The following is a 26004-nucleotide window of genomic DNA, read 5'->3' as shown; positions in this document are numbered from 1 at the left end:
AAAGTATTTTCGTAATAGCAAGAACAAAATAAGTTTTTCCGGTTCGGCTGAAACTGCAATTTATTCACTTTCAAGCGACTATCATTCAATGGCCGGGCATTTGAAACCTCGGTGACAACGAATGACCTTCGTTGAATATCGGTGGATAGGTGAATTGCCCCTGCAGAGCCGCTAGTCAATCAGCGAGCCGAAGAATCAGCGTGAATTTCTTGCTTAAAATTGTTTGACTAAGTTTACATAAAGTTCTTGTCTTTCCTCTTTCTTTAACAGGGCTATGATACCACCGCTGCACTAGCCTCTTACTGCCTTTACCTGCTGGGAAATTATCGAGATGTTCAAGTTGCGTTACACGATGAGATCGACAGAATTTTCGGAGAAGACGTACACCGGCCTGTAACTACCGACGATTTGAGGAGTATGAGGTATCTGAGCTGCATCATAAAGGTATGGAAGCTGCGCTCTTAGCTTGCACTTGTTTTGTTTGTTTTGTTCGTGTTATTTCGTATCCATAAAACACTTCATGGTTTGCAAGAACATGTTCTCTCGATGATAATTTCCAGAACCCTCGAGATTCAAGTGCGCCTCTTAATATCGATTTCTTTCATTTCTAACAAATGAAGGTGGTTAATGAAGGACCATTTCTTTTCCTTTTCTTCCAGGAAACATTGCGGCTTTATCCATCGGTCCCTATCATGGGACGTTACATAGAAGAGGATATGAAAATTGGTAAGAACTAATACAGTCACGTGAGAGTCACGTCAGACTGCCGCATGCACATTTCACTACATTTTGTTCCAAATACGAGACGAGATACGCGTGGTGAATACTGCTGCGGTGTTACTCAGTTGAGCCCTGGCTACAGAGAGAGCGCAGCTCCATTACAGCTTTAGCGATGTGCTTAAGGGACGATGCATGTTTAACGTTATTGCGGGAATGCACTTCTTTTCAGTTCTCACCTTTTCGCCGTTGTCAAACAAGAGTCGAGCCACTCACTTTAGCTTTTTTTATACACCTCGTATAGTCCCTGACATTAAATGTTGGCTATGTAATCTTTATTACGGCTCATAAGACAGTGACGCGGGGCAATATGTTTAATAAACTTAAATACAGATGCAGATATAGATTTATTTATTTCCCTTGAAGGTACGGAGCCCCAGTATCAGAAAAGGCAGGCGCTGAGGAAAGAGCCTACTTTCTGCACAATGAAAACCACCCTGTGCCCGTGGCTCGCATGTCATCTTAGGACAAGTGCATTGTGCACGCAAATGATAATATGGCAGCAGTGACGTTTGGTTGAACACAGTGGTTGAAGTTCATCGGATGAAGCTTACTTTTACAGGTATAAAAATAAGCAGCGATAGGGTAGTTGGAGGTCTACTTGAAGACCATTGAGAAAGTTGGATAGGTATAAGAGTGTCCCATTCTGGAAGCGTCGCATGTCAAGCTGTTTTATACGTAAATTTGTGTTAGTAAATGCAAAAATCAAGGACCGATATCGATAAATCATGCACACTGATGCCATGCATCTCTAAGATCAGCTCATTATTGGCCGCTGTATTTCTTTGCATTGAGAAGTCGATATTTTAAAGGAAAGTAGCGTGCGCGTTCACATATATATGCGCATATGCATAGCTGAGAGCGTATACGTAGGCCTACAACAATATTGGGGTTGGGGGAAAGAAAAAGTAATCAACGTAATCTGCAGTCGGAAAAAAAGAATCACAAATATGCAAAGAAAAAAGTGTGGTTTAGAAAGAATTACTACAAACACATTGGCCGCTATCTTACAATATGTATGCTTAGGAATATTCACTGAGTCCACACTGGGGAAACTTTGAACGTGCCTTCGTGAGTGGCGCGACCGTGGCACCTGAAATTTTGCACATATTAAATTGCGGTGCAGTGACAGCACACAATGTAGAGAACGACGACAAACCCTGTTGGCTGAGTAAATACAGCAGCGCGGTTTATTCTTTTTTTCCGCATTCGACGAGGCACCTGCACTTGGAACCACCCCGTCAGCGCCTTGCAGCATGCATCAACACAATCAATAAAAGAAAATGGTTTCCTAGTTTGATTAGCCTGGTTAAAATATCGAGGTCCAGTAATGTTAGCCGTTTCCCTGTGAAGTTCCAGGTATGTGTTATTTCCCAGAACTCTAGGCTCACGTGAGAAATATCAGAACGTTGCTGTTGTTCTTAATTCATTGTAAGGAGATGATGGCACCAAAGGCGCCTGCTACTCTTCTCTACTCTGGCTGTAAATTGAAAACCATAACCAGTCAACAAAGATCAACGCCAGAGTGGCATGCAGAAAATATTTGAGAAATAGTTCATGAGCTAAAGTAACAAGCCTTTACGTGATGGTCATAAAGTGCCCTTCGACATAGTTCCCACACTGGAGCACACACCTTGTAATCAGCGCGACAAAATAAGAACAGAAAAACAGTGTACGAGCCGATCAGGTGAGATGCCTACAAAACGAAAAAATTTTTTTTTCGATGTTTGTCAACCAGGTTTGTTTCTGTCCGCGGTGCGATTTCCAAAAGGAATCACACTCTGAGCAGCAAACTTACCTGTTTGGAGTCTATTGATTTCATAATTACAGGTCCACGTTATCGGCAACGGCCGGCTGTTAACGCATATGTTTTTTGTGTTATTATTTTTTTTGACAGGGAGTTACGTTTTACTGGTACTGCGCAAGCATAAAAAAACTACTGTCGAAGCAAGTAGCTATAGTCGGGTACATCGTTTTCACCCAGAACTTTGCATTACCCTTTCACAGGAACCCAACTGATACCGAAGGGAACAATGGCCTTGGTTCTCATCTATTTCTTGCACCGCCACCCCCGTTTCCACAAGAATCCAAGCTGTTTCACACCCGAGAGGTTCCTAAGTGACGTTTCACGTCCTCCACAGTACGCCTACATGCCTTTCTTTGGTGGACCAAGGAACTGCATAGGTATTAGCGCTCTTTTTCATCTCGCGGCCTTGGAAACTAACAATGGTTTGAGAAGACTACGCCGTACTTCCAACCAAAGCGCTGACAGCAAGAAAAGAAAAAGAGACAATCACCGCGAGAGCAATTTGAACCCCCTTTACTAAAAAAAAAGCCTTGAGTATAAAATTTAATTGAGAAACTTTATTCTAAAATGGAAAGGATTGGGAAAGCAGGTGGGTGGGGCCCCTAGTTCCGGGCTCCACTGGCCTCAGCAGCTCACCGTGCTTGGTAGAGGAGCGCCAGTTGGGCCTCCTTTTCCCCGGTGGCTTTGTCGCTCTGCCCCCTCTGTCCGCTCTGTCCTCTCTGTCGGGACACATCACAGCCACGGCGTTAAGTGTTGTGATTATGGACCATTAGTAGCTACACGTCATTAGGCTCTTTATCTTGACTCATAAAAACGTATTGAAAGCTTGCTCTGTTATTTTAGATATGAAACAATAAGGCTAAGGAAAGGCTTTTTTTTTTCTCTAGAACGGCGTTATTTTGCGCACGCTATGGCTCTTATCAGCTACTGAAGGGGCTTAGGAGGGGAGTCACTGGCACAAGCTCTCGTTTATCCAATGCTGCATTTAGAGCGAGACGTAGAATAGAAAAAATCAGCAGCTGAGCATGAAACAAATTGAAGTCACGCTGTCGACTTATTTCATCGATGGACTAAAAATATATGTCGGGCAACACCGGCTACTCAGCATGATATTCAAATGCTGGAGAGGTCTTTTTTTATATATAAAATAAAAAACATGTACATGTTACTTTTCTTATTCGTAATTACCTATAAGCCGATGATTTAGCTTCGTTTATACTGCCACGCGAAGATGGCTGACTAATTTGCGCTCCATGTCCCACCGGAATCGCTATGTGCTGATTGCGTCAAACTATTTCCAGGTCAGCGTTTTGCCGTGCAAGAAGCGAAGGTTGTCGTCGCTCAACTTATGCGTCATTTCGAGGTTCACTCGAAGCTTCGCGAAGAGGAGTTACAACTGGAACTTGGCATAGTTCTCAGACCATCCCAGGGACTTGAAATAAAGCTCACCCCAAGAAAACCTCAATATTCGCAAGAACACGCTCAGTGACAGTTTGCGGTGACTTCCTGTCAACCAATAAAATTAGAATAAGTGTGGCAGCCTCCTTATTTCTTTACATTTCTCTACACCGATAATAGGAATGTCAGAAACGTGAGGCAACTGTAGCCACAAAATAATAGCCCCTTTGAAAGTGGTGTCTGTCAGTGCAAGACATGCAGGAAAGATTGCAGGGACACACATCCTATATATACTCGAGACAAATAACCATTATTGTTAGCGTAAAAGAACAGGTAACAAACACACACAAAGAAAAATAATAATCAGGACGCACAATTGATATTCCTCTCTTTTTATCTTGTTTTATTCCAGAGGTAAATTTTTGTTCAATCTCTTCTAATTGTGATAAAGCGAAGTCTTAGCACTACACTTTGATGATACAACCTCAAATGTCTTCGCGATGGGTAAAGCTATTCACGTGTGAAAGAATGTTAGACCGTGATATCATGGTATAAGAGGGGAGGGGGTGAATTCTTCCCTCATCGCAATGCAACCGCCGCAACAGGGATTCGAACGCGTGACCTCGTGTTCCCCGCAGACCTCCGTATCCACTCAAACACTGCGATTGGTAGTCGACGCTATCATCTTAGTCGTCACTTTCCACTAAACACAAGACAAGCGAGCAAACTAAGCGTCTTCAACAAGTTGCCTTGGTCTACCGGCGGAAGAAACTCGGAAAATCCCAAAAGCGGCGGTCATGACGGCGAGGCGGAAGCTGGGGTGGGGGGGGGGGTGCAGCGCTGTGACGCAGATATGGGACATTCACGGACGAATGAACACTCGAGCGGGATCAATTGTGTGGCAAATGAGAGAGGCGCTGGCTTCCAATCCAATATGCGGCGACAAGGAAACCGTCCTTGCATCATACGTTCCGTTCTCCGCAGTGCACCCGGCTGTCCGCTAGCGGAATTTGCGGGCCTCTGAGGAAGCCATCCATTGCTCAGGTGGGCTTCAAAGAGCGTCCAAGCCGTTACTTTTCAGACTCCTCTCTGACAGAATTGTGAACCACTTATAAGGAGTGGGCCTGCCTGCTCAGCATGCAATACTTTCTCGCTATCGGAAAAATCGCAGCCACCATTGCATTAGTGATAATCTTGTTCTTGTGCGGAAGACTTGCGCTGCAATGGATTCGTATGTATTACTACCTGCGAAAAGTGCCACACGTGGAGGAAAGATGGCCTTTCTCTCTGCTGCTCGATACTTGGATCGCGTTGCGCCAAATGGACAGGAATCTTCCCATCACAGCGAGTGAGTATCTTGTCATTCAAGTGCGAAGAAATTCCAAAAGGATCCATTACGAAAGGTTTTTAAGATGATAGGTTAGCATGGCGTCTGTACCCAAAGAGTGGTGGGCAAATAAGAAACACCAATTCCGGTACTGTATACGGGCTATAGTTTATGCTAAGTTCTTTTTCTGCCACAAGGGGCTTTCTGAGTGTGTGTGTGTGTGTGTGTGTGTGTGTGTGTGTGTGTGTGTGTGTGTGTGTGTGTGTGTGTGTGTGTGTGTGTGTGTGTGTGTGTGTGTGTGTGTGTGTGTGTGTGTGTGTGTGTGTGTGTGTGTGTGTGTGTGTGTGTGTGTGTGTGTGTGTGTGTGTGTGTGTGTGTGTGTGTGTGTGTGTGTGTGTGTGTGTGTGTGTGTGTGTGTGTGTGTGTGTGTGTGTGTGTGTGTGTGTGTGTGTGTGTGTGTGTGTGTGTGTGTGTTTCGCCTATATTTACATTACCAGTTGATGATTATCTTTCTGTACTCGAATTCAATAGACGAACCAGTAAATCTCCAATATCTGTCTTTTTCTCTGTTCACATTGCCCGATTTCTTTGTTTGGACATCTGTGGTCTACTGCTGTAGCGTTTCTCAGTGATGTTGCGAATTTTGTTCTTTTGTAGGTGTCGAGCAATATGGTGACGAAAGGGGCACTTAATTTTTACAGCGAAGCTGTATACCTCTACCGTTCAAGGAAATTTTCGTGTCGTACGAAAAAAACTCCCCAAACATGAGCCGATCACTGAGATGGAGCAATACCGGCCCGACCCGCGGCGGAGGTAAAGCAGGCTTAAGCACTCCCCATACGGGGGCCGATCCCGAATATAGTACAATGCCGGGCCGACCCGCGACGGAGGTGCAGTTCGCCATTAAGGGGCCCACATGTTTAATCTAGGACTTTCGTTATTCTGCTCGTGTCACCGCCAACAGTTTGCACGTGCCTATTGTAGCGCGTGCAATTACCAAAATAGAAGCTTGGCCAGGTGCAAATGCCTCTAGTAATATCAGTTTCATTAAGCTGCTTGCTAAATATTCTTTTTCTATTCGATGATAGTGCACCATTGGGCGTCAAAGAATGATCGTTTTCTTCTCAACTATTGAAACGTTGACACTAAATTTTGAAGTTGTGCGCTACCGCCTCATGATTCACGCGTAAAATAATATTCGTGGACACAAAAAATATTTGTTGATAACTTTAGGTTCAACCGCGGGAAATGCGGAACACAATGACAGAGAACGAAACACGGAGGCTTCTTTTCTGTCTTGGTTTTCCGTGTTTCGCGCTATGCCATTTAAGATTCAGTTACACTTAAGGTCACTGCAGTTTTCTTTTTATCCGCGTGTTAATCAGATCAAGCAGCAACAGATATCTAGGTATTAAGAGAGGAAGCTTAACGCTAACTGGAGAGGTCAGCCTTAGTTGCAGTAATAGCATGCATTACCGGGTACGATATATGATAAGGGATGAAAAAACAGCCACATGAAACTCTCTAGCGCTATAACTCGAAAAAATTTAGTCTCATCCAGGCCTGGGCATCCTGGAGGACTATAGGCCTCAGTAAAGCTCCCAGCATTCATGGGTGCGTGTAATACTATCGCTAAGGTCTCTTCTCCGCCCCGACGCGCTAGTTCAGTCTTGCTTCTAGGAAGGCGTTGGGATCTGGCAGGCACGTTTATAGCTTGTGCTAGCATACTCCGCACACTTTCAAGACAATCACAACCTTCTTTGAAAATAGTCCTCGTAGCTTTACTACCGGCCCCTACTTCGCAAAGCCGCCAGCACATGTGTAACACAACAGCCCATGGCAGCCGGCATTCACAGCAGATTTCCTTTACCGCATCGAAGAGTTCGCTCGTGCGCAGTATAAGGCCCCGTGCATAGTGGGGCGTCCCATTAAGCGAGCCATGTCACAGAAAGGATCATTTAGTGCGAGAGCAGTCAAAAGCACGAAACTGGGTTTCCTGACTGCATCCGTCCGTCCTTTCCGATAGTCCCGTTCTCAGGCCACCTCCTCAATCTCCATCGGCCCATATAGCTAAGATAAGCAAAACTCATCCCCCAGCGGCAATGTGCGGTTGGGAGCCACGTTTAGCGCAACATTCGCTCTCGATGCTGTAAGTTCTCTCGCTCTTTCTTTTTTCTTTTTGCCGCATGTATATTCCGAGAGTGGTTTGTCAATTTATTTCGGAGGGCGCAACAAACAGCTATGTGGCTGATGAGGACGCCCTTGTGACCATCAAAAAGGAGAAGTTGATTTTGTGAAAATAGAGCCATCATTTGAGGAGCAGGCTGGCAATCAAGCAAGCATACATGCTAGAAGGCGGTGAGCGCTGTGAGAGCCTCTGTCGCAGTAAACGTGTTCCTAGCCGCAGGAAATGCTGAAGTCTATTGACATTTTTTTAGAAGGCTTTGCTATGAAACGCCTCCTCCCATTGACTTTTCAGTTGAACTAGTTTATGTACAAAGGCGCGTCATCGCAGTTTAATCGAGTGCGCCGTATTGAGACAACAAACGCCAACAAACGCCAACAAACGCCAACTGAGTCCAGTGACATCTGCACGAAAAAAGAAAGAGAAAACCTGGCTGCGTTTTTGCACCAACAAAAAAAAACTGTATATTTGTTATATAAGCAGCGTCGTTGTTCTCCCGTGTATTGAATTTCTTGGTGCATCACTGTACCCGCACGTAATCATTTTTCTAGATTTGTGTGAAAACAGGCCCAGTTTAAGCGTTCTTACCGCGTACAGCGCCACTTCTGTATATATCGATCCAAAGAACTCGCGAAAACATAGCAGCATGCATATCTCACAAATCAAATAAAAGGTATTTGTACTTCTATACAGAGGCTGCCCAGAGGATACGCGAGCATTCAAAGAATGGCGTACTTCGAGAAACTGAGTCTGGGTGCAACCACAAAGACCTACAAGTCAGTCAAGGAATGTACATATAAAGCATTTCAGCACCGACAACGTTACATTTTACGCTCGCCAGAGCAATTCGAGGCCCATTAAAAGACAACAAGAAAGGATGCCGGCGCGCCCACATGGAAAGCGTTTGTTTCTACACACGGAATGTACATGCGCGAAAGTTTCTCAGAAGCGTCGCTAAGCAGTACTGGTTGTATTCGCAGACTTTTGCTCCCGCGTTTAAGCTAACCAGGCTCACGTTTGCACAACTGCACAAAAACAAGCGATGTATAGATGAAGTAAAAGTTTCTGTAATTGAACCACTTCTTTAAGTTCACTTGCCGCCAAGTTATTGCATAATCAGTTGAAACATGGCTTCACGCTGTATGCGTCATTATCATCTTCCCGTTGTCGCCGCACGGCTGTGGCTTGTGCGGCTTGTTCGTTTAGTGCCTTCACTTACCTACTTATTACTGACGCCATTGTTATTAACCATACAGAACACAAAGAAAGGACAGGAACAAATGAGCGCAGATTTCCAACTCAGTTTATTTTGTAGCGATAAGAGTTATTTCTATGAACTACCAAGTCTTTCAATAGTGATGTCTATTTTCGCCGGTGACTGTTTGCTGCTGGTACCTAATTCGGGCACAGCCGCCCTTTCTCGAGCTTGAATTCACGCTGGTCATAGAATCTTGCCTATTGTGGTCTTCGTAAGTCTCTGTATGACTTTGTTGTGTCCTTATGGCACAACACCAGTGCCCCACTTGCCCCATGAAATCCATATCAGTACTGCAGGATCGATTAATGAACGATCGATGCGTCGATACGCATCTTCTAGTCTTGCCAATCTTCAAACGAGACTGAGCAACATGCCCGCATCATCAGGCGTTTTCTCATCAGCTGTTGTTGTTCCACGAAAGACAAACAGTCGTTAAACGTGCGAGTATTATTTGTATTTGTATCTTCAACCCCTCGTTTCAAAGGCCTCAATGCTGGGCTTCAAGGGGGGTGTAACGCGACAACCAGGATTTATATTAATCGACTGAGATGTTGTATACAGTGGATTCTCCAGTGTGTATATCAAAGGCTAGCTCTCATTATTATAGTTGCTTGAGTCTCAAAGTGCAGCTTGAACGCTATCTGGCGGGGTTTTGTAGCACTTCTAGAGCGCTCAAAAATACATTCAGTCGAAGTATTTATGAGTTTTCGTGCCTCAGTGAAGTGTACTTTCTTCAATGAGGAACATTCTTGAGGCATCAAGCATCCTCGACGCCGTCAAGGTTACTTCTCCGCTTGCATAAAGGTGCAGAGTCACTCGCTTTTATTTGATTGTCTTATATTCCCCATATGCCTCGCTGCAAATCCTCTCGAAATAAAGAAAATTCACCGATTACGATACTCCCTAATGCGAAATTTGAGCGCAGCTGTATACGTGTTTTTATTTCGCGATATATTGGGCTGGCGCCGACTATCTGTCTCGTGCGGCACGTTGCAAACAGAGCGAGGTATGGCGCGACTGCCTCGCTAATCTGGAGATCGCCAGACGCAGCGCGTGCCTGACGCGTGGACGCGATTCACAGCAGCCGCCGCTGACAGACCACCCAGACGACGCCATGTGGCGCCATCTCCTAGCCATCGTCGCCGCACTACGTTTTTCTTCTCACGCTTTCACTATGCCCTCCTACCTCCGTTTTCCGCCTTATGGTTGCGCTGCACATTTCTCCTCCGCTTTCCTCCTCGCGCCTTTCATCCCTCGCTGCGTTCTATATTCACTTTTCTTCCTTCGCTGTGTTCGTTCACTCGGCCCGGTGCCCAAGCTCGCTGCGTGAACGGGCGTGCAACAGCTGCAGTGTAAAAATAAATCGATAAAGGTGCAGCGATCAGCAGTTGGTGATTTTTAAGTGGCTATAGTGTGTCCCATGCAGCGTCAGTAGGCATCACCAGGCCACGTCACACTAGTCTTGCTGTCTGTCATACAAGCAAGTTATATGACACAAGTGTCCGACAAAATTTATTTTGTATTTGAATCAATAGAGCGGGGCGCCAGGATTTCCTTCTTTTTTTATTGTTTTTTAGGGGTAGGGGGGCAAGGGGAAGCATATGATTAAGATTATAACTGCTTGATCAAATTTAACTTAGAACGATCTTACCTGCTCTCCAACAGTAATTTAGAGCGACGTATTTCTTTTTCACTTGCCTATAGAAACGGAGTGAAAATTCTTCCGGACCTCAATAAAGTTTAATACCTACCTACCTACTTGGTTGTTGATGCTCATTGCTTCCCTTTCCAGTGCTTCTATTCAACTCAAAAAAGCAAAGTGAGAGTCGTAGCGCTTCGTCTTCCCAGGATAATGAACATTCATGGCTGCTATGACCGTTATAACCTCTTGGCCCATTCCACAATGAGTGAAGTAGCAGAAAAAAAAGTAATATAAAGTAGTACATGCATGTTCTTTATCCCGAAACATCAGATATGTTCGCGTCGTTTACTAACGGCTGAAAAGACGAAAGGGGAGTAACCGGCCAGAAACGATAGACTCTATCGAAAATGAATTTCATTCTCGCTGCTCAGCACCGGCCGTTAACTAATCAGATTTATGTTAGCAAGGTTTTGTGATAGTACGGAAATATTTGCAAATATCTTCGTGTTTGTGATCTGTCTGTAATAAATCCATAAAGAACATGCCCGTGCAAGACAAGTGTCGGTGTTCAAGACTGTGCCCTCCTTCGTTATTCTCTAGCAAGGTGCGTATCGTTTAAGAAATAGCGTGCCTAGGATATTGCGCAAAGACTAACTGCGTCATTCCCCACTGACAGCCAGGAGTCCTTGGAAAGCAGCGTATATCCCTATTTTCTGAGTCTGAATAAAAACAGTGACTGATTCTATTTCCGTTTCCAAACCTTTTCCAAATTGTTCTTTTGAACATCTGTCATTCATTAGGCACTCGTAGAAAAGGAGGCACCATAAATTTTACAGCGACAGCTAGATATACGCACGTGATATGCTTGTAGCAATCGGCACCGGCGGTCGTATCACGAATCGACTAGTGCGATCCTAGCACTAGTGAAGAAACGGTATTCTTTGAAGCGCGTGTTTTATACTGCGAGGAAAATTTGGCACTGCAAGTATTGAGCCACTGTGGCAAATTAATGTTTTGACAATTTGGCATGGATTCGTTGAGAAAGCATACTGCAGCTTCTAATGCTGTTTATTTTAATGACTTAGTAGCGTTACGGTCCGGCCTCATAGCGCTTAGTATTTCTTTTCGAAGCAGTTAAATATTTACGTTCAATATTAATCAAATTCGTCGCATAATTTTTACCATATGGATAAACAAAACATCATTTAGCATGCTTACTGCTAAATGTATAGGCTATGTATTGTAAGCAAAATCCATCACCCTGTTCCAAGCCAAGACGTTTGAAGTTTAAGAAACTGCATGTATTGCCCAACCCTTTCGATGCTAGCTGAGCAGTCATGATGCTGGGGGCGCACGCGGACACTAGCGCCAGATTTCGTTCAATATTCGCATTATGACACTCTACGGTACGTGGGTGTTATGGGCGCTGGGAAGTAGATTCATTTTATGAATCTACAAATATCGAATTTTTTTACAGAATTTTTACAGAATGTACAGATCTATAGATTTTATTAATCTACAAACCTACATCGTCACACATGTCGCTGCATCGGGGTGTTAGCTGACAAAACCATGGACGCACCAAACAAAATCTTCCGACTTCGAGGACTGTCCAACAAGCTCGGCGTGGGAGGTGCTAGCGCGCTACGATGCACTGTGCCGGGTGCTAAACGCCCACATGCGATGTCCTGCTGCAAACCGCAATGCGGTGATCGCTGTGTAAGAAGAGCGGCGTGAGCTCCCTCGCGTGCCACAGACGCGCGTGCACATTGGAAAGGATGGCGAGTTGACGCAGCGGCGAGCCCAAATGAGTTCACGCACGCATACGCAAGGAACGAAAAAAGTCTTGGTTAGGACGAAGCGTAAACAAGCTGTAGCTGCTTGGATACGCCACACTGACTGGACTTCTGCAGGCCACACCCGGCTACTTCTTTTCATCGTCTTCTTTTAAATCGTCTAGGAACGCATACATAATGTCATCGCAGTGGAGATCTCTGTAATATTTTTTTTTGTTTATCTCTCTTTCTGTACGTAAAGGAGCGTACCGTGTATGCTCGAGAAATGCCTCATTGTATCTGGACGATTTCATCGCGTGCCAACCTTCTTTATTCACTCAGCACCCCGTTGCATTGAAAAGGCCAGACACACTAAGTGCCAATAATTTCCTCCAATTTCATCTAAATAAACCAAGAGGCTCTTGCGGTGTGTCAGAAATGCGCATGAACGGAACCCAAACCTCGGCCTCAGGTTTCGGTTCACGTTCAACTTCACAGCTTGTTGGCCTAGTTAGTGCTTGCTGAAAGACATGTTTTTTTGTCTCAAGTTTTTACCACCCGCATTTTCTTCCGTGTCTTCCTATTGTGTGTATTTGAACTTGTGGCAAAAAAAACGTGACTTTTAGCGTTCAACTTCACTGGGTCACCGCTTGTGACTGGCTGAACGATGAACTCCTCTGCATGTGTGTACGTGCAGGCCCTGACTTTTGCTTCCCTCCTTCTTTTTCTTTCCTCCTCTTCTCCTTGCCAAGTGCATGGCAGTCAGGGAAACTTGGGCTGATTAACCTCCCTATCTTTTCATTTCCAATCTTTTTTTTTCTTTCATGAAAGAGGTTATTAAAAATCAGTAGACCTAATAATAAGAATGAGGTGCAAATAATTCATGTGGCTCTGAATTATAAGAAGCCAACAAACACTGACACCAAGGACAACGTACTTGTGCTTAATATATGAAATAAAGAATGATAAATTAATGGAAATGAAAGTGGATGGAAAAACAATTTGCCGTAGGTGGGGAACGATCCCATAACCTTCGCATTTCGCGTGTGATGCTCTACCAATTGCGCTACCGCGGCGCCGTTTCCCCATCCACTTCCTTGGGTATTTAAGTTACCTAGTAGAACCCTGGGAGTGTTAACCAGCGCCACCACTCACAGACCTTGGCGGCGGATGTGGAACATCCTTTCTGCAGCAGGCATCACGAGAACGTGATCTTTTTGGGTGAAGGCAGCCGGTCAATAAACCCACACATGCTATCTGAGGGCATCAATGTTACCGGATTCGAGACCCTCGTCATGTAATAAACGAGAAGAGAGGGGGTTAACCGAGGGGCCCGATATTTATTAGTCATATCATGAGAAGCCAACCAACACTGACACCAAGGACAACATAGGGAAAAATTACTTGAGCGCAAGTAATTTCCCCTATGTTGTCCTTGGTGTCAGTGTTTATGATATGACTAATAAATATCGGGCCCCTCGGTTAACCCCTTTCTTCTCGTTTATGTGGCTCTGAACTAATTTACTGCGACAGCAGCAACAGCAGGGTCTCACACCAGGACACTTTTACTGCGCGATTTTGTTCTCAAGCCATGGCCCATATTTCATGGGGAGATTGGCCTGACACAAAAATGACCTACAAGAGTAAAAGGATCCGACGCTCTCTGCGTCACGTGAGCGGAACGAGTTTTAGTAGAAGGTTTAGCTGTCGCTCTTTGCGCCGTGCACTCGCAGTGCTTCGACGAGCGAAAAAAGTATGCTTTAACAAAAAGTAATCTAAAGCACAGCAAAATAATTGTTCTTTCAATGCGTGTTTCATCACTAACAAGTATGAGAACTACGGTACAGTGTTTATAATCAATTTTGTCACGTTAAGCTCCAAATTCAATCGTCTCGCCGACCTAGCAACGAGACGGGCCTCTGCCTTGCAACTAGATGCGTTTGTGTTAGCTCTGGCGCCCTACAAGTTTGGCTATCGATCTAAGAAATAGCAATAATTTCCCGCTGAACCCCTTTTTTTATTGCGATAGCAATTATATGGACACTCACGGTGCATTTCTGCCGTCGCCGTCGTCGTGATGTTCTGTATAAGGTCCAAAGGCGATAACATTGTCGCCGCGCGTCGTATGCATTATGCGCGAGTGAAAGTGTGCGCGGGTGAGCCGACGATGGAGGCTGAAACTTGCGCGCGCAATGCAGGAAACCGGAAAGGAAGCGCACCTCTTCCATCGTGCGTAAGGCACCGGGGAAGTGGAGGAAGGGGGAGGGGGTCGTTCTTCTTCCACGGCTGCTGAGTATGGCACGATCGCGCAGGTCCTAACTTGAAAGCGATCTGCGATAGGGACAGGGTACTCCGAGGGCTGATAGCTTAGGGTGCGCTGTGTTTTCGTCGCTTATTTATTTATTTATTTATTTATTTATTTATTTATTTGTGATACTCTCTAGGTACATGATTGTACATTTCAGAGGGTAGGGGCGAGACTACATTCCAATAGTAAGAAATACAGGATTATTTCAAATAATTCACATTGCAGGGAACAGAAGCGATATGAAAAAACTAGTAATGCGTTCATAACAACCACAACAGAGATTTTCTGTATGAAAATACAGAAAGAGTGCACTTTAGCAAGCAGACAATACAGAGGTTTAGCAGTGCCGTATTACGGTACGGTAAGTGCTGTATACGGTACGGTATTGCCGTTCCGTACTAACATACCGCGATGACCGAATATGTTTTAGCTGCGTGTGCCGCTCGATTCGTACGGTAATGTGATAATGATGATAGCGGCTAACATTGGCGCTTTGCAGACTACAATGACTATGTGCTGATCGCGAAATATTAATTTTGGCTAATATCAGAAAGCTTTAGCTTGTCCACGCAGGTATTATACTTTACAGAAGTACCCGGCTACGACTAACCTAGACGCCACTCACAAGCCCGGTAGCGACATCTTGTGACACTTTTCAAGTTCAAGTTCAAGTTTATTCATCATCAACGATGTCAGTTTTACAAGAATTGTATGCAAAATTAGCACTACACAGGGAGTCCCAAAGTTACAAACTGTCAGGGGGACTCCCATACATGAACAAAATGAAAAAAAAACGATACAAATCAAGCATTGGTTACGGTGGCATCACAGACAATTTGAAAAAATGAGAAACAGTGCGAAAAAGCAAGAATATAAAACTGTTTAGTAAGACAAAAAATGCGAAGAAGACTTCAGTAGTGAACAAGCAATGCAAATGTACAATACAATAAAAATAGGAGTAATATAACATGTAGTATAATAGCTAAGTCAATTAGGATTACAATCGCGAAAGCAGTGGTTAGGATTAAGAGAGTTGCTGCATAAAGTATTCCTTAACTTGATTCTTGAATATATGCTCTGTGGGGGATGATTGAATGGTATGTGGAATAGAATTCCATAGCTTTATTCCCACAAATGTGGTAGTGGAACTTACCATAGTTTGGGCGCACTTTAGGCAAAAGACGATTATCGAGTTCAGAGAACCTAGTAGTGTTAGTATTTACAAAAGTTTCAATAACAAAGCCATCTATGTGTGCAATATTACGAAATAACTTTTAGATCACGATCGCTAACTTTAATTGAAAGAGCTGATAAAGAGGATTAACGTTTAAACTGCAATAAAGTGGCGTTGCATTCGATAGGAAATGGCTGAAAGTCATGAGGCGAATCGCCTGATTCTGCAGGCGTTGAAGTTGGCTGAGGTGAGCGAGGTATGTGTTTCCCCAGGCTGATATGCAGTAAGATAAATGGCTGTGAATGTGGGCATGATAAAGGGAATGGATAATGTGTGGCTGAAAATATGAGCGGGTTTTGATTATGGCTCGTATTCTAAACGATATCTTACGCACAAGTGACTGCGCATGAAGATTGAATTTCAGATGCCTGTCTAAAACTACGCCAAGAAACTTAGTGCTATCAGATATTGGTATTAAGTTGTTTTCAAGACACTCCGATATAGACTTCGAAATTAGTGTCGGGAAGGAATGAAAAACCATAAAGACCGTTTTTAGCGGATTGATGCGCAACATGTTCTTTTGACACCAGGAAGTTATGTTATGCAGATCAACGTTAACATTTCGCTGTAGCTCGTCGACATTGTTAGCCCAAGTAAAAATAGTCGTGCCATCTGCATATAATTGGTCAGAACATTAGGTAGGTCGTTAATAAATAGCAGAAATAGCAGCGGGCCAAGAATCGAGCCCTGAGGAACGCCTTGATATATGCTCTTAGCAGACTTTGTCCTGGAACACGTGCAACCTTTTTTGTTACATAGGTGTTCCTATCTAATCAATACATAAAATAGGGTTTGTCTGCTGTAAATTGCACCACTGCCGACACTTTACACCAGCAGATAAGCAGAATATAGTTAGACACTACAATAAAAACTCTGCGTCCCCTCTAAGTAAACTCCGCATCACTAGATGGCGCCACCTATCTGAAGTGTTTTTTTTTAATGTTACTTTTTACTATCTGTTATTCTTTCGGACGATTTCTTCTTCTTTTAATATTTCTTTCTCATTCAGCCAGAGTACATTAATCGCCTGTTACGAAGCGTACGTACGGCCACAAGTTCAGTTCAGTTAAGCCCAAGTTTACATTCCGGTTAGATGGGCTGTCATACTTGCTGTCGCTTCGTCGCGCCGCAGAAGGTGAATTGAAGTGAACTCTTGCCTTGGTTCTATCATGGTGAAAAAGCAAGCGAGACGGGGCCATGCACAACACCAGTTTCTCACTGTTTTGGCTAGCTGCGGCTCGGCTCGCAAAGCACGGTGCGAGCCGAGCCTTACCGCCTCCTTACCGTCCAGCATGCCGTACGGAAAGTCTTTCCGTACGGTAAAGTGTGCGCATGCGCAGTCCTCGACCGGTACGGTATTGCCGCAGTTACCGTACGGTAGCATGGCACTGCTAAATGTCCCTAATGTTCACGAAAAATACGTGATTATGCCATTTGCCACCATACATTATTTTATGTTGATTAGTGCATTCTTAAAAAGAGTGGGGTCACTTATGCTTACTAATGATGTAGGTAGATTATTCCAGTCGACCGAAGTCCTACGAAGGAATGATTGTGAGCCCGCAATGGTGTTATGACGGGGTACGTTAACTTTATGTACCTGACGTAGGCGCAGGGTGGATCCAAAGAGAGCGAAGAGATGCGTTGTGGTAGTAGATTTTATGAAAAAGGGAAAGTTCGCGTTGGGGCGAGAGGTAGTACGAAGGTCAATTCGCTCGCTGCTGCTGCCGCGCTTCCTCACTCCAGCGTTTTGACAGCGAGTTTCGGCGATCATTGAGTGAGATGTGTTCATGTTTGCTTGTGCTTGCGTGACACCATGCTTGTTCATTTAGTTGGTAAGCAAATTTTACAAGTTTATACGGCCGATAAAGCTACTATCCTTACTTCGTATAGCTTTCTACTAATTTGCTAGCGCAATCGATACTTCGCCTTTTTAGCGAAACAGTTCCTTTTTTTACAGTGAAGCTGTTAGCTTCTAGTTGATCAGGATTTTTCGTCGTCTGGTGCTCATCCAAAAACAGTACCACCACCTGGCGGCCGCGGTCACTCAGACAGACTTGAAACGGCAGGTGAGAAATGGATTTGTCTTTGAGTTCCCGTGTAACATAGTTATGTTCTCTCTTATATTCGAATTGCAATCTGAAGCTATCATGTCTGCAACTTGTAAGTCGTTCTTTAGCAATTTTTTGACGCAATTCATTTTCAAAATATTCAGTTAGTTCAATGAGGCACTAGCGCTAGGGGTGGGGCCTAGAATAATGAGGACGTATGCTGCACTTCCGCACACGTGCGTGCGCGGCAGACGTACGTGTGCATGCAATGTATCTTTCCTTGATGTGTGGGCGCTCTGTCCATTGCATCTGTTGCAAAGCGTCTACTGCGACCGTAGTCGACATTATGGCAAACACTGTCCAAAAACAGTACCGCCACCTAGCGGCCACGGCCTCTGACATAGCTACCTCAAACGGCAGCTGGAAAAGGGGGCATATGAGCTAACGCCACTATACAGAGCGCACCTGCAGTTGGCGGCGTGTGGATTGACGTCAATCGGCGCAACCCAATGGCAGATGGCGGGGAGCCTTTTCAAGGAGAAGTAGCCTAGCAACGGATTTCAGTGTCGTTGCGGCTGCGCTGTGGATAGGCCACGTATACGTAGGTCTGCCGAGGAGCAACGTGAGCACCAACAATGGCAGAGGGAAAAGAAACGGCAATACGACCATAAGCGGCGTGCGGCCAAACTCTCGGCACTTCTTACGCAAGGGGTCCAGCTTCAACGACACAACGCAACAAACAACGCAGCGCAGATCGTGCCTGTATTTGGTCTTGGCTGCAAACATGTCCAATGTGGTCGGCGAACCCATCGCCGTGCATCACAGGGACCACAAGGCCATTGTTATAACTATAACGAAATAAATGTATTACATCGGCAGCTCGTGGTTGTCTAACGTTATCTAACGTCAGTTGGGGCGGTGGTATTTGTCTAATGTCGGCAATAGCTTCGCTGTACATCCACTTTCATAGGGTAGAATGGAGACGGATTTTTACGTGAAATGACTGAAAGCGAAAGCCTATGACATCGTTCATTGCTTTTGATGAATGCATGTTGACGAGGAGTGGGGTCGAATGTGAAACGAGGCGAGAGCCATCGCTTCGATGGATGCCGTCCGGTTCGTTGACGCAAAACGCTTGCATAAAATTTGGGTCAGTGCGATATTTCCGTGAAATAGCGACGCCGACGCAAAAGCTAGACTTTCATTGCGTCGCGAGCATGCCCAGTGACGCTGACGCTATTCCTTTGGGTCCGCAAAGCCTTTGGGCCTCGCATCCTAAAGCTATCTATGATGAGTATAGAACGGGATTTTGTAGTGCAAGCAGAGCGTGCCGCTATTGGCACTCCCAGCAGTGCAACATTCCGGACGCATGGATGAACTTTCGAAGAGTGTAGGGAACAGAAGCGGCGGCAGGAACGCCGGGAATGATCGATTCATTTCAAGCATAACTTCTTAACGTTGCTTTCGTCCACTACAGTATTGCCTGCACTGCGTCTGAAAATACAAGCGCAGGCGGCATCGCTGTCAATGTCTGTGTCGATCGCAATATCACTCACAAATTGTCAAACGACAGTGTATAAGAAGTGTGTAAGCTGAGCAGGAATTTTCGCCGAACTGGATGCACTCGTTGGACGCATGTGTGTACTTATAGAAGTCTTGACTGAGTCTGTAGCCATGTGCTATAATATTGTCAGTTTTGTGTTCCATGCATGAAAAGGGGAAAAGCTGCGTGATAGCGTTATGGTTTTAGCATTCTGGCCTGCAACCGCACATTGCCGCAGCAGCACGAGCTCGAACCTCAGTGATAGTGGTGAACTTTTTTTTTTGTTGTTGTTGTTGTTGTTTGATGAGCGCAGCTCTTAGGTATCCATTCCTGCGTTGAGCGTCGGCGTGCCTCGGCGTCTTTCCTTGGCGTAACCGAGTGAACGAGCACAGCGACAGATCAAAGTGAACGTGGAACGCAGCGGGAGATGAAAGAAGAGAGCGCGAGAAGGAAAGTGGAATTAGGAGGCTACAGTGGAAGCCTGAGGCTGGAAGCGGAGGAAAAGAGTATGGCTTGAGGGTGAGGAGAAAAGCAGAGTACCGCACGAGACTACGAGATTGCGCCATAGTATTTGTAATCTGTTTGTATACGCGACGCGAATTGTGTAGTACTTTTTGGAAGCCACGTGCGCACCAGCGATTACACTAGAACCTTCGACGACTCATGTATAAAAGTCGACGCGCTTGAACCACAGATCAGATTTTCGACGATCGCCGACTATGCTCACCGCTATCGTTGTGCTTGGGTGTTCCTTGGTTTGCAACGCTTCGCTCCGTTTGCAACGTGCCACACGAGACAGATTGTCTACGCCAGTCAATACATCGCGAATTGAAACCACGTATAGAGCTGGGCTCAAATTTCATTATTGGGTATCGTAATCGTTGGTGAATTATTTTGTCATATCTTTACGCGTATAACAATATGGCGAGGGTGAAGCTGAGCATGAGTAGGTGGCTTGACGACGACGGTGTAGTAGAAAGCGCGGGAACAGTCAACTCAATTTCGTATTTTAACCGCTGTCGGAATAGAAACGTGTACCTCCACACTGGATAAAGGCGGGAAATATCGCGGGCCTGTTGAAGTGACAGTAGCTTGCGTCTTAAAGAATATATCGCCACTAAGTGTGTGCAGTGGAGGAACACTAAGGAACTTGCGCGCCGTGGAGGCTTGCTTACCCAAGGGGTGCGTCGAGGGAGCGTTTGTTGTCAAAAGGGCATGGACAAGATATGAACAAGTACTCAAAGGGTGTGATTGTCATCAACTGCGGAGGGCGTTGGAGGACGAAGGTGGCACAGTAGTCGTGTAAGATATACAGGGTGTCCCAGCTAACTTTAGCCAGAGTTAAAAAATATGTGAATGCCACGCAGCTGGACAAAACCAAGGTAATGTTGTTTGCCGTTGCTTGCAGATACTATAATTATTGTTTCTCATTCCGCCTAATTAGATAACTAGTCCTACATAATTAATCAATTTCTCAAATATTATAATTCGATGGAAAGTGCCGATGAGAAAATTGTAGAGCGACATCAAAAACTCCCGACACGGCTTTCTGTTGCTCAATACGTGTTACATAAAAGTGTTTTTCCGAGTGTGAAAGAAGCCCGCAAATACACGCAAAATTGCCGCGCGACTGGCCGCTCGAGGCACTTTGCGTGTATTCGGGGCCGTGAGCTCACTCTGTTTTCCGTTCCCTTTCATTACCCCTACCTCCTTCCTTTTTTGCTCTTTCTGAGCTGCGCAACAAGCCTAAAAAATTCATGACATACCATCTCGCCCAAACTGCCACGCTTTCGACCCTGTATACACATGCTTGAGCTGCTTGTTTAAAATCAGTTCTTTGGCGCACTATTTGACACGGGTTTGTCACTCTTTTCCCTTTGTTACTGAATAATAACTTCAGTAATTTCTAAGCATTATGAGTGGCATTTGCGGCCACCAAACTATTACGACGTTAATGCAAGATACGTCAAATTCCCAAAATAAGTGATATATGGAACATCCTACATTTGAAACGATACATTACGGTGCAGCCACCTATTGTTCCTTTTTCCTCTTACAGAATTTTTCAACTATATTGGAGATGTCATTTCCAAGATACACGAGGAAGAAGTAACTATTGCATATTACGGTCCTCAGCCATTTCTCCTCGGTATTTCTCCGACAGTGTTCGAGGTGAGTAGAAACGTTCTCGCGGAATGGAGCTATAGGGCCAGTGTTCACGAAAGTTTCTTTTCCGTTGGCACCGTGCGGCCATCACCGCAGCTATCGTATCATTACATTAGGTAAAAACAAGTTTTGCAAATATGATTTCAAATTCTTAATACCGGCTTGTTCTTTATTTCAAAATACATTGCACAAAAGTAGCTGTGAATGACTTATGGCTCGTCATATAGGCTGAGATTACACTAATACAACTGAGCGCAGGTCAGACGAAAAGTACAGTCTCGGGCTGGCTGGCATCACATTCTTGATAATTATCGTAAGGGGATGCACAACTGAGAAAGCTACTCGTTACCGTTGCCATAAAGTGGTCAAAGGAACAAATAATGTAATAAAGAAACGACAGATCATGAAATTCATAACGCCCGATATCACGTGTAATTGCAATGAACTGTTGAGACTGATATACAAGCGGAAAATAAGTGGCGTTTCATGTTATAACACTAGAAAAAATGCGGCAGCACTAAAAAAGGCGGGTACATAATGATAAAATAAACAAACCATGACAAAAACATAACAAGACAAAACCGGTAAATTTGATTACTAACTTTTTTTTAAATAATTGGGTTTTACATGCCAAAAAATGGTCTCATTATGAGGCACGCTGTAGTGGGGGACTCCGAATTAATTTTGACTATCTGGGCTTCTTTAACGTGCGCCAAAGTTGAACTAAAAGGGTGTTTTTGCATTTCGCCCCCATCGAAATGCGCCCGCCATGGCCGGTAATTCACCTCGTGACCTCGTTTTAGTAGCGCAACACCAAATCCACAACTACGGTGGGTGATTAGTAATTTCGAGCATCCCTATTGCAAAACCCAGTTCCCTGTGGCCAATTCCATGCCGGATTATGGGCCCCGTGTCACGCGTTCGATGCTTGAGCGCTGGATGCATACATAAACGGAGCAGCTCACGCACCGTTAATCCAAGCTGCGACACGCTACAGACATTTATGACTTCAAACTCTAGCGTTGTTTAGGACAGGAGCCGAGTATCTCCCGATAAAATTGTATCAAGCATTTCATATTCAACAGCGCCTATACTCCTGACATACGGGAACCAGTGCGGCACAAACGCAACCAGCGAACAACTGACGCAGGGCTTGCCGACACAGAGCCGCATTAAATCACCGTAAAGCCTAGGCGACACTACGGAATCATCCGCTCGTCAAATCAACCCTTCTGTACCCGCTGTGGTGTCGTTATCTTTTACGTGTCCTGTGTGTGTGTTTTTTTTTTCTTAATGGGAGGGGGCATGGGGCTCTCAGAAAACTGCGCAAAGTTTAAGAAATGACGTAACTGTGCTTTGCATTGTCTAGGGAGCCTACATGTAAGTCTTATCAATAGAGTTTGGAAATAACGAAGTCCAACATGCATATCGAAAAAAAGGAAAACACCCCGGCCACTGTGTCCAGGTACATGAGCATCATTCGCTATGAAGATCGACATCCGCGATGGTTCCAAATGATAAGAGATAGGCAAGCGCTGAACGCGAATGCAAACACACTCGCGGTGTTTTTTTTTCTCGTTTTTATTATTTCTTTTTCAACGACATGCGTGCGGACTTCGCTTTATTTTTTAACACAATTGAGAGTGGTGCCATCCAGATGTGCAAAAGCGCTGTTTTTTTTTTCGTATTACTTTTTAGACATGCAAATAAGACTCACATGTATGCTCTCTAGACACCTAAATACGCACATACGTCTTTTTTTCTTTTTCATAGATCGTGCGCTTTCATAAGAGCCAGAAAGAAAGACTACGTAAAAGATCCGACTACGTAAAAGACTACGTAACGACTTGGAAACAACTTCGTTGGGCATTCTGAGCACGCTCTACAACTTTTCAAATACGTGAGCTATAAAACAGATATTTAATATTTGCGTAATCAACGTTAACCTTTTGACTGACTGTAGTCGCACGTCAAACAATAGTATGAGTAACTCAAGACAGCTGCGAACAATATGCCGTTGGTCTCTTTCGTCTAAGGTGTTCCACTCTATCTTTAAGGTTTGGTTGGCTCCACTTACCTGAAACGCCCGGCACAAGGAATTCGGAAATGATTTTCCGAAGCACTCTGCATAATGAGCAGATCAGAGGAACGGGCATTTATCAGAGTATCAGAGTGGACGCCAAGGGTACATAAACGCTGTTGATGGCGGCACAGAATATGGTCACACGATGTTACTTTCACTGCGCTAGCTCGGCCTCACCGAATCCCTTTCTATTTCTACGTGCTCTTCGCCTTTTATCAGCCAGATAAATAAGAAAAACCTGTCAAACAGATTGGAATAGTCTTACTTTACAGGCCCCCTGCCTGACACTCTTGTGCGTGTGTGTTTGCAGAAGCCCGAATGCGGAAAAGCTTCTTTGTAGTAATTTCGCTACAAATGCAATCTTTCTTCCAGGCAATTCTGTCAAGCAATGTGAACCTTAATAAGTCCTTCATATATCGCATGATGAAACCATGGATGGGAAATGGCATCCTGACAAGGTGAATAAGTACATCTGTCGTAAATAATAGGAGTTCTGATATCAACATTGTGTGTTCTGCCTACAGACGGTTCTTTTTCATTACAGTAACAAGGAAATTTGGAGTACACGTAGGAAAATACTTACGCCCGCTTTTCATTTCAAGATATTGGACAATTACGTGCACATAATGAACCGACGAACGAGAGAGCTCGTTGACAACCTGATGCAACTGGGGATGAAGCCTTTCGACATACTTCCTGTCTTGCGGCTTGCGGCTTTTGGGATGTTCTATGGTTAGTAAAAAATTAGATAGGACTTCCACCAGCAGTGTGCATGACTGCGCCCACACAAGTTTTCTAACTACTACAAAGACGGATATACAGTAAACCAAACATGTCAACGTATTGTCAGATTTTTCTTGATCACAGGTAATTGGTGGTTATTTGAGCTGCATCGCAAAAATGTATCTGGATATGGGAGACTATCACCCGCGTTCTACATCTTGTTTGTTTATCAATATAACAAGCTTTCGAGTGTAATATTGGCACAGAAATGGTACCCAGAAATTACACCCAAGGCCAGTAGACAACTTGTAGTGTGACGGTTACGTCTGACGTCGTCTCCTAACGCTGCTGATAAAGTTGTGCCCGATGTAGCCATCACACCCGCGCTGATTCGCTTTCTTAGCAAAGGAGAAAAACCATGTACGCCTTTTCACTCCGTCTTTCCTTTTCCCTCCTTTTGCTGCTTTTTTCTTTCCTTTCCTTTTGGTGGGGAGGCGAGTAACGCTTACTTTCATATTACTTTTCCTTTTTTACTTATTATTCGCTTAGCAACACGCTTTTGTGGAAGAGACTGCAAAACAGGGCACTAAGATAGCAGGTATGTTTCGTATTGCGCGAGCTGTTCCACATGTATCTGCCAACTGCGGCGACTCGAAATTGTCGTCGTGATGGTGGAACGTTTCTGGTTAGCAAGTCTAGCTCAACCTCCTGAAGTTCCACTTAACGGTATATCTAACCCTTACAGAACAACATCGTAAATTGATTCCATAACCATATCAGAACTGTGCTTCTTTTTCAGAGGTTTAGTTCCATTCTATGCAGTGCAAGAAAAAAAATACATTTTTGGTGCATAGCATTTTCCAATGACGCCTCCGAAGCAGTTTTTTTTTCCTCTAAAAGATTGTTGTCTTTTTTTCTTTGTGCTCATTTCTCTACAACATATCTATCTAGTCATTCATGACATTCTCGATGCTGTTTATATTGCTAATGCAATATATGTTGCCTCTGAATAACAATGAGACGAATCATTGTCTTGTCTTTCGTGCCCTCTGTCGTGTTTATATTGGGCAGAAACTGCAATGGGCGTCAATATCAACGAAGAAGAAGGCACAAACAAGAAACTACTTCAAACAACTGACGAGTAAGTTTTCGTTTACACAGTTAAAGGACCCTACATATATTACAATCATGTTGTTACCGATTCTCTAGCCTGGCAGCCAGCATCATATCCCGTGTTCTCAAGGTTTTTTACTGGCCTGATACGGTGTACTATATGAGCAAAGAAGGAAGGATATTCTTGAAGAAGGTGCGCTATATTCGAGACTACAACAAGACGGTACGTAAACTGACTTTTCTAACATGTTTAATGTAGTACATGCATGTGAAGATCATTCGCATGCATAAACATGTGCATTAGTTGTCCCCACTGCGGCATAATAGAAAACTAGATATAAGAAGCACGTTTTACTTCCTCTTGTTCTTGTAGATTATTCAAAAGCGGAAAGCACAATACATTTCAGGAGAAGCCGGCTGTGCACCGAGAAAAAGCTTCCTGGATATTCTACTTCATATGCATGTCGATGAAGGAGCCTTAACAGAGCACGAAGTCGCCGAGGAAGTTGCCACATTTTTCATCGGAGTAAGCAGCAATATTTCCCTAGAAAAACTTTCCATTTCATCGTTTACGGCGAGTGCCGAAACCTAAACTTCCTTGTGAAATCATAAAG

General features: G+C 44.4%; 1 protein-coding gene across 1 annotated transcript in view; it reads left to right on the top strand.

Moving 5' to 3' along the window:
- Positions 1-4960: 4960 nt before the first annotated feature.
- The window catches only part of LOC142582086 (cytochrome P450 4V2-like), a 62323-nt gene continuing 41279 nt past the window's right edge, over positions 4961-26004 (top strand). The window contains exons 1-7 of the mRNA XM_075691515.1: positions 4961-5330; positions 21365-21477; positions 23927-24012; positions 24099-24286; positions 25349-25418; positions 25487-25613; positions 25764-25916. Coding sequence (XP_075547630.1) covers positions 5120-5330; positions 21365-21477; positions 23927-24012; positions 24099-24286; positions 25349-25418; positions 25487-25613; positions 25764-25916 — 948 coding nt within the window. The 5' untranslated portion in view covers positions 4961-5119. The remainder of the gene's footprint in view (positions 5331-21364; positions 21478-23926; positions 24013-24098; positions 24287-25348; positions 25419-25486; positions 25614-25763; positions 25917-26004) is intronic.

Source organism: Dermacentor variabilis, chromosome 1 (assembly GCF_050947875.1).
Source record: "Dermacentor variabilis isolate Ectoservices chromosome 1, ASM5094787v1, whole genome shotgun sequence".
In the NCBI taxonomy this organism is placed as follows: Eukaryota; Metazoa; Arthropoda; class Arachnida; order Ixodida; family Ixodidae; genus Dermacentor; species Dermacentor variabilis.
Note: the sequence above shows the minus strand (reverse complement) of the source record. Positions and strands in the feature narration are given on the sequence as shown.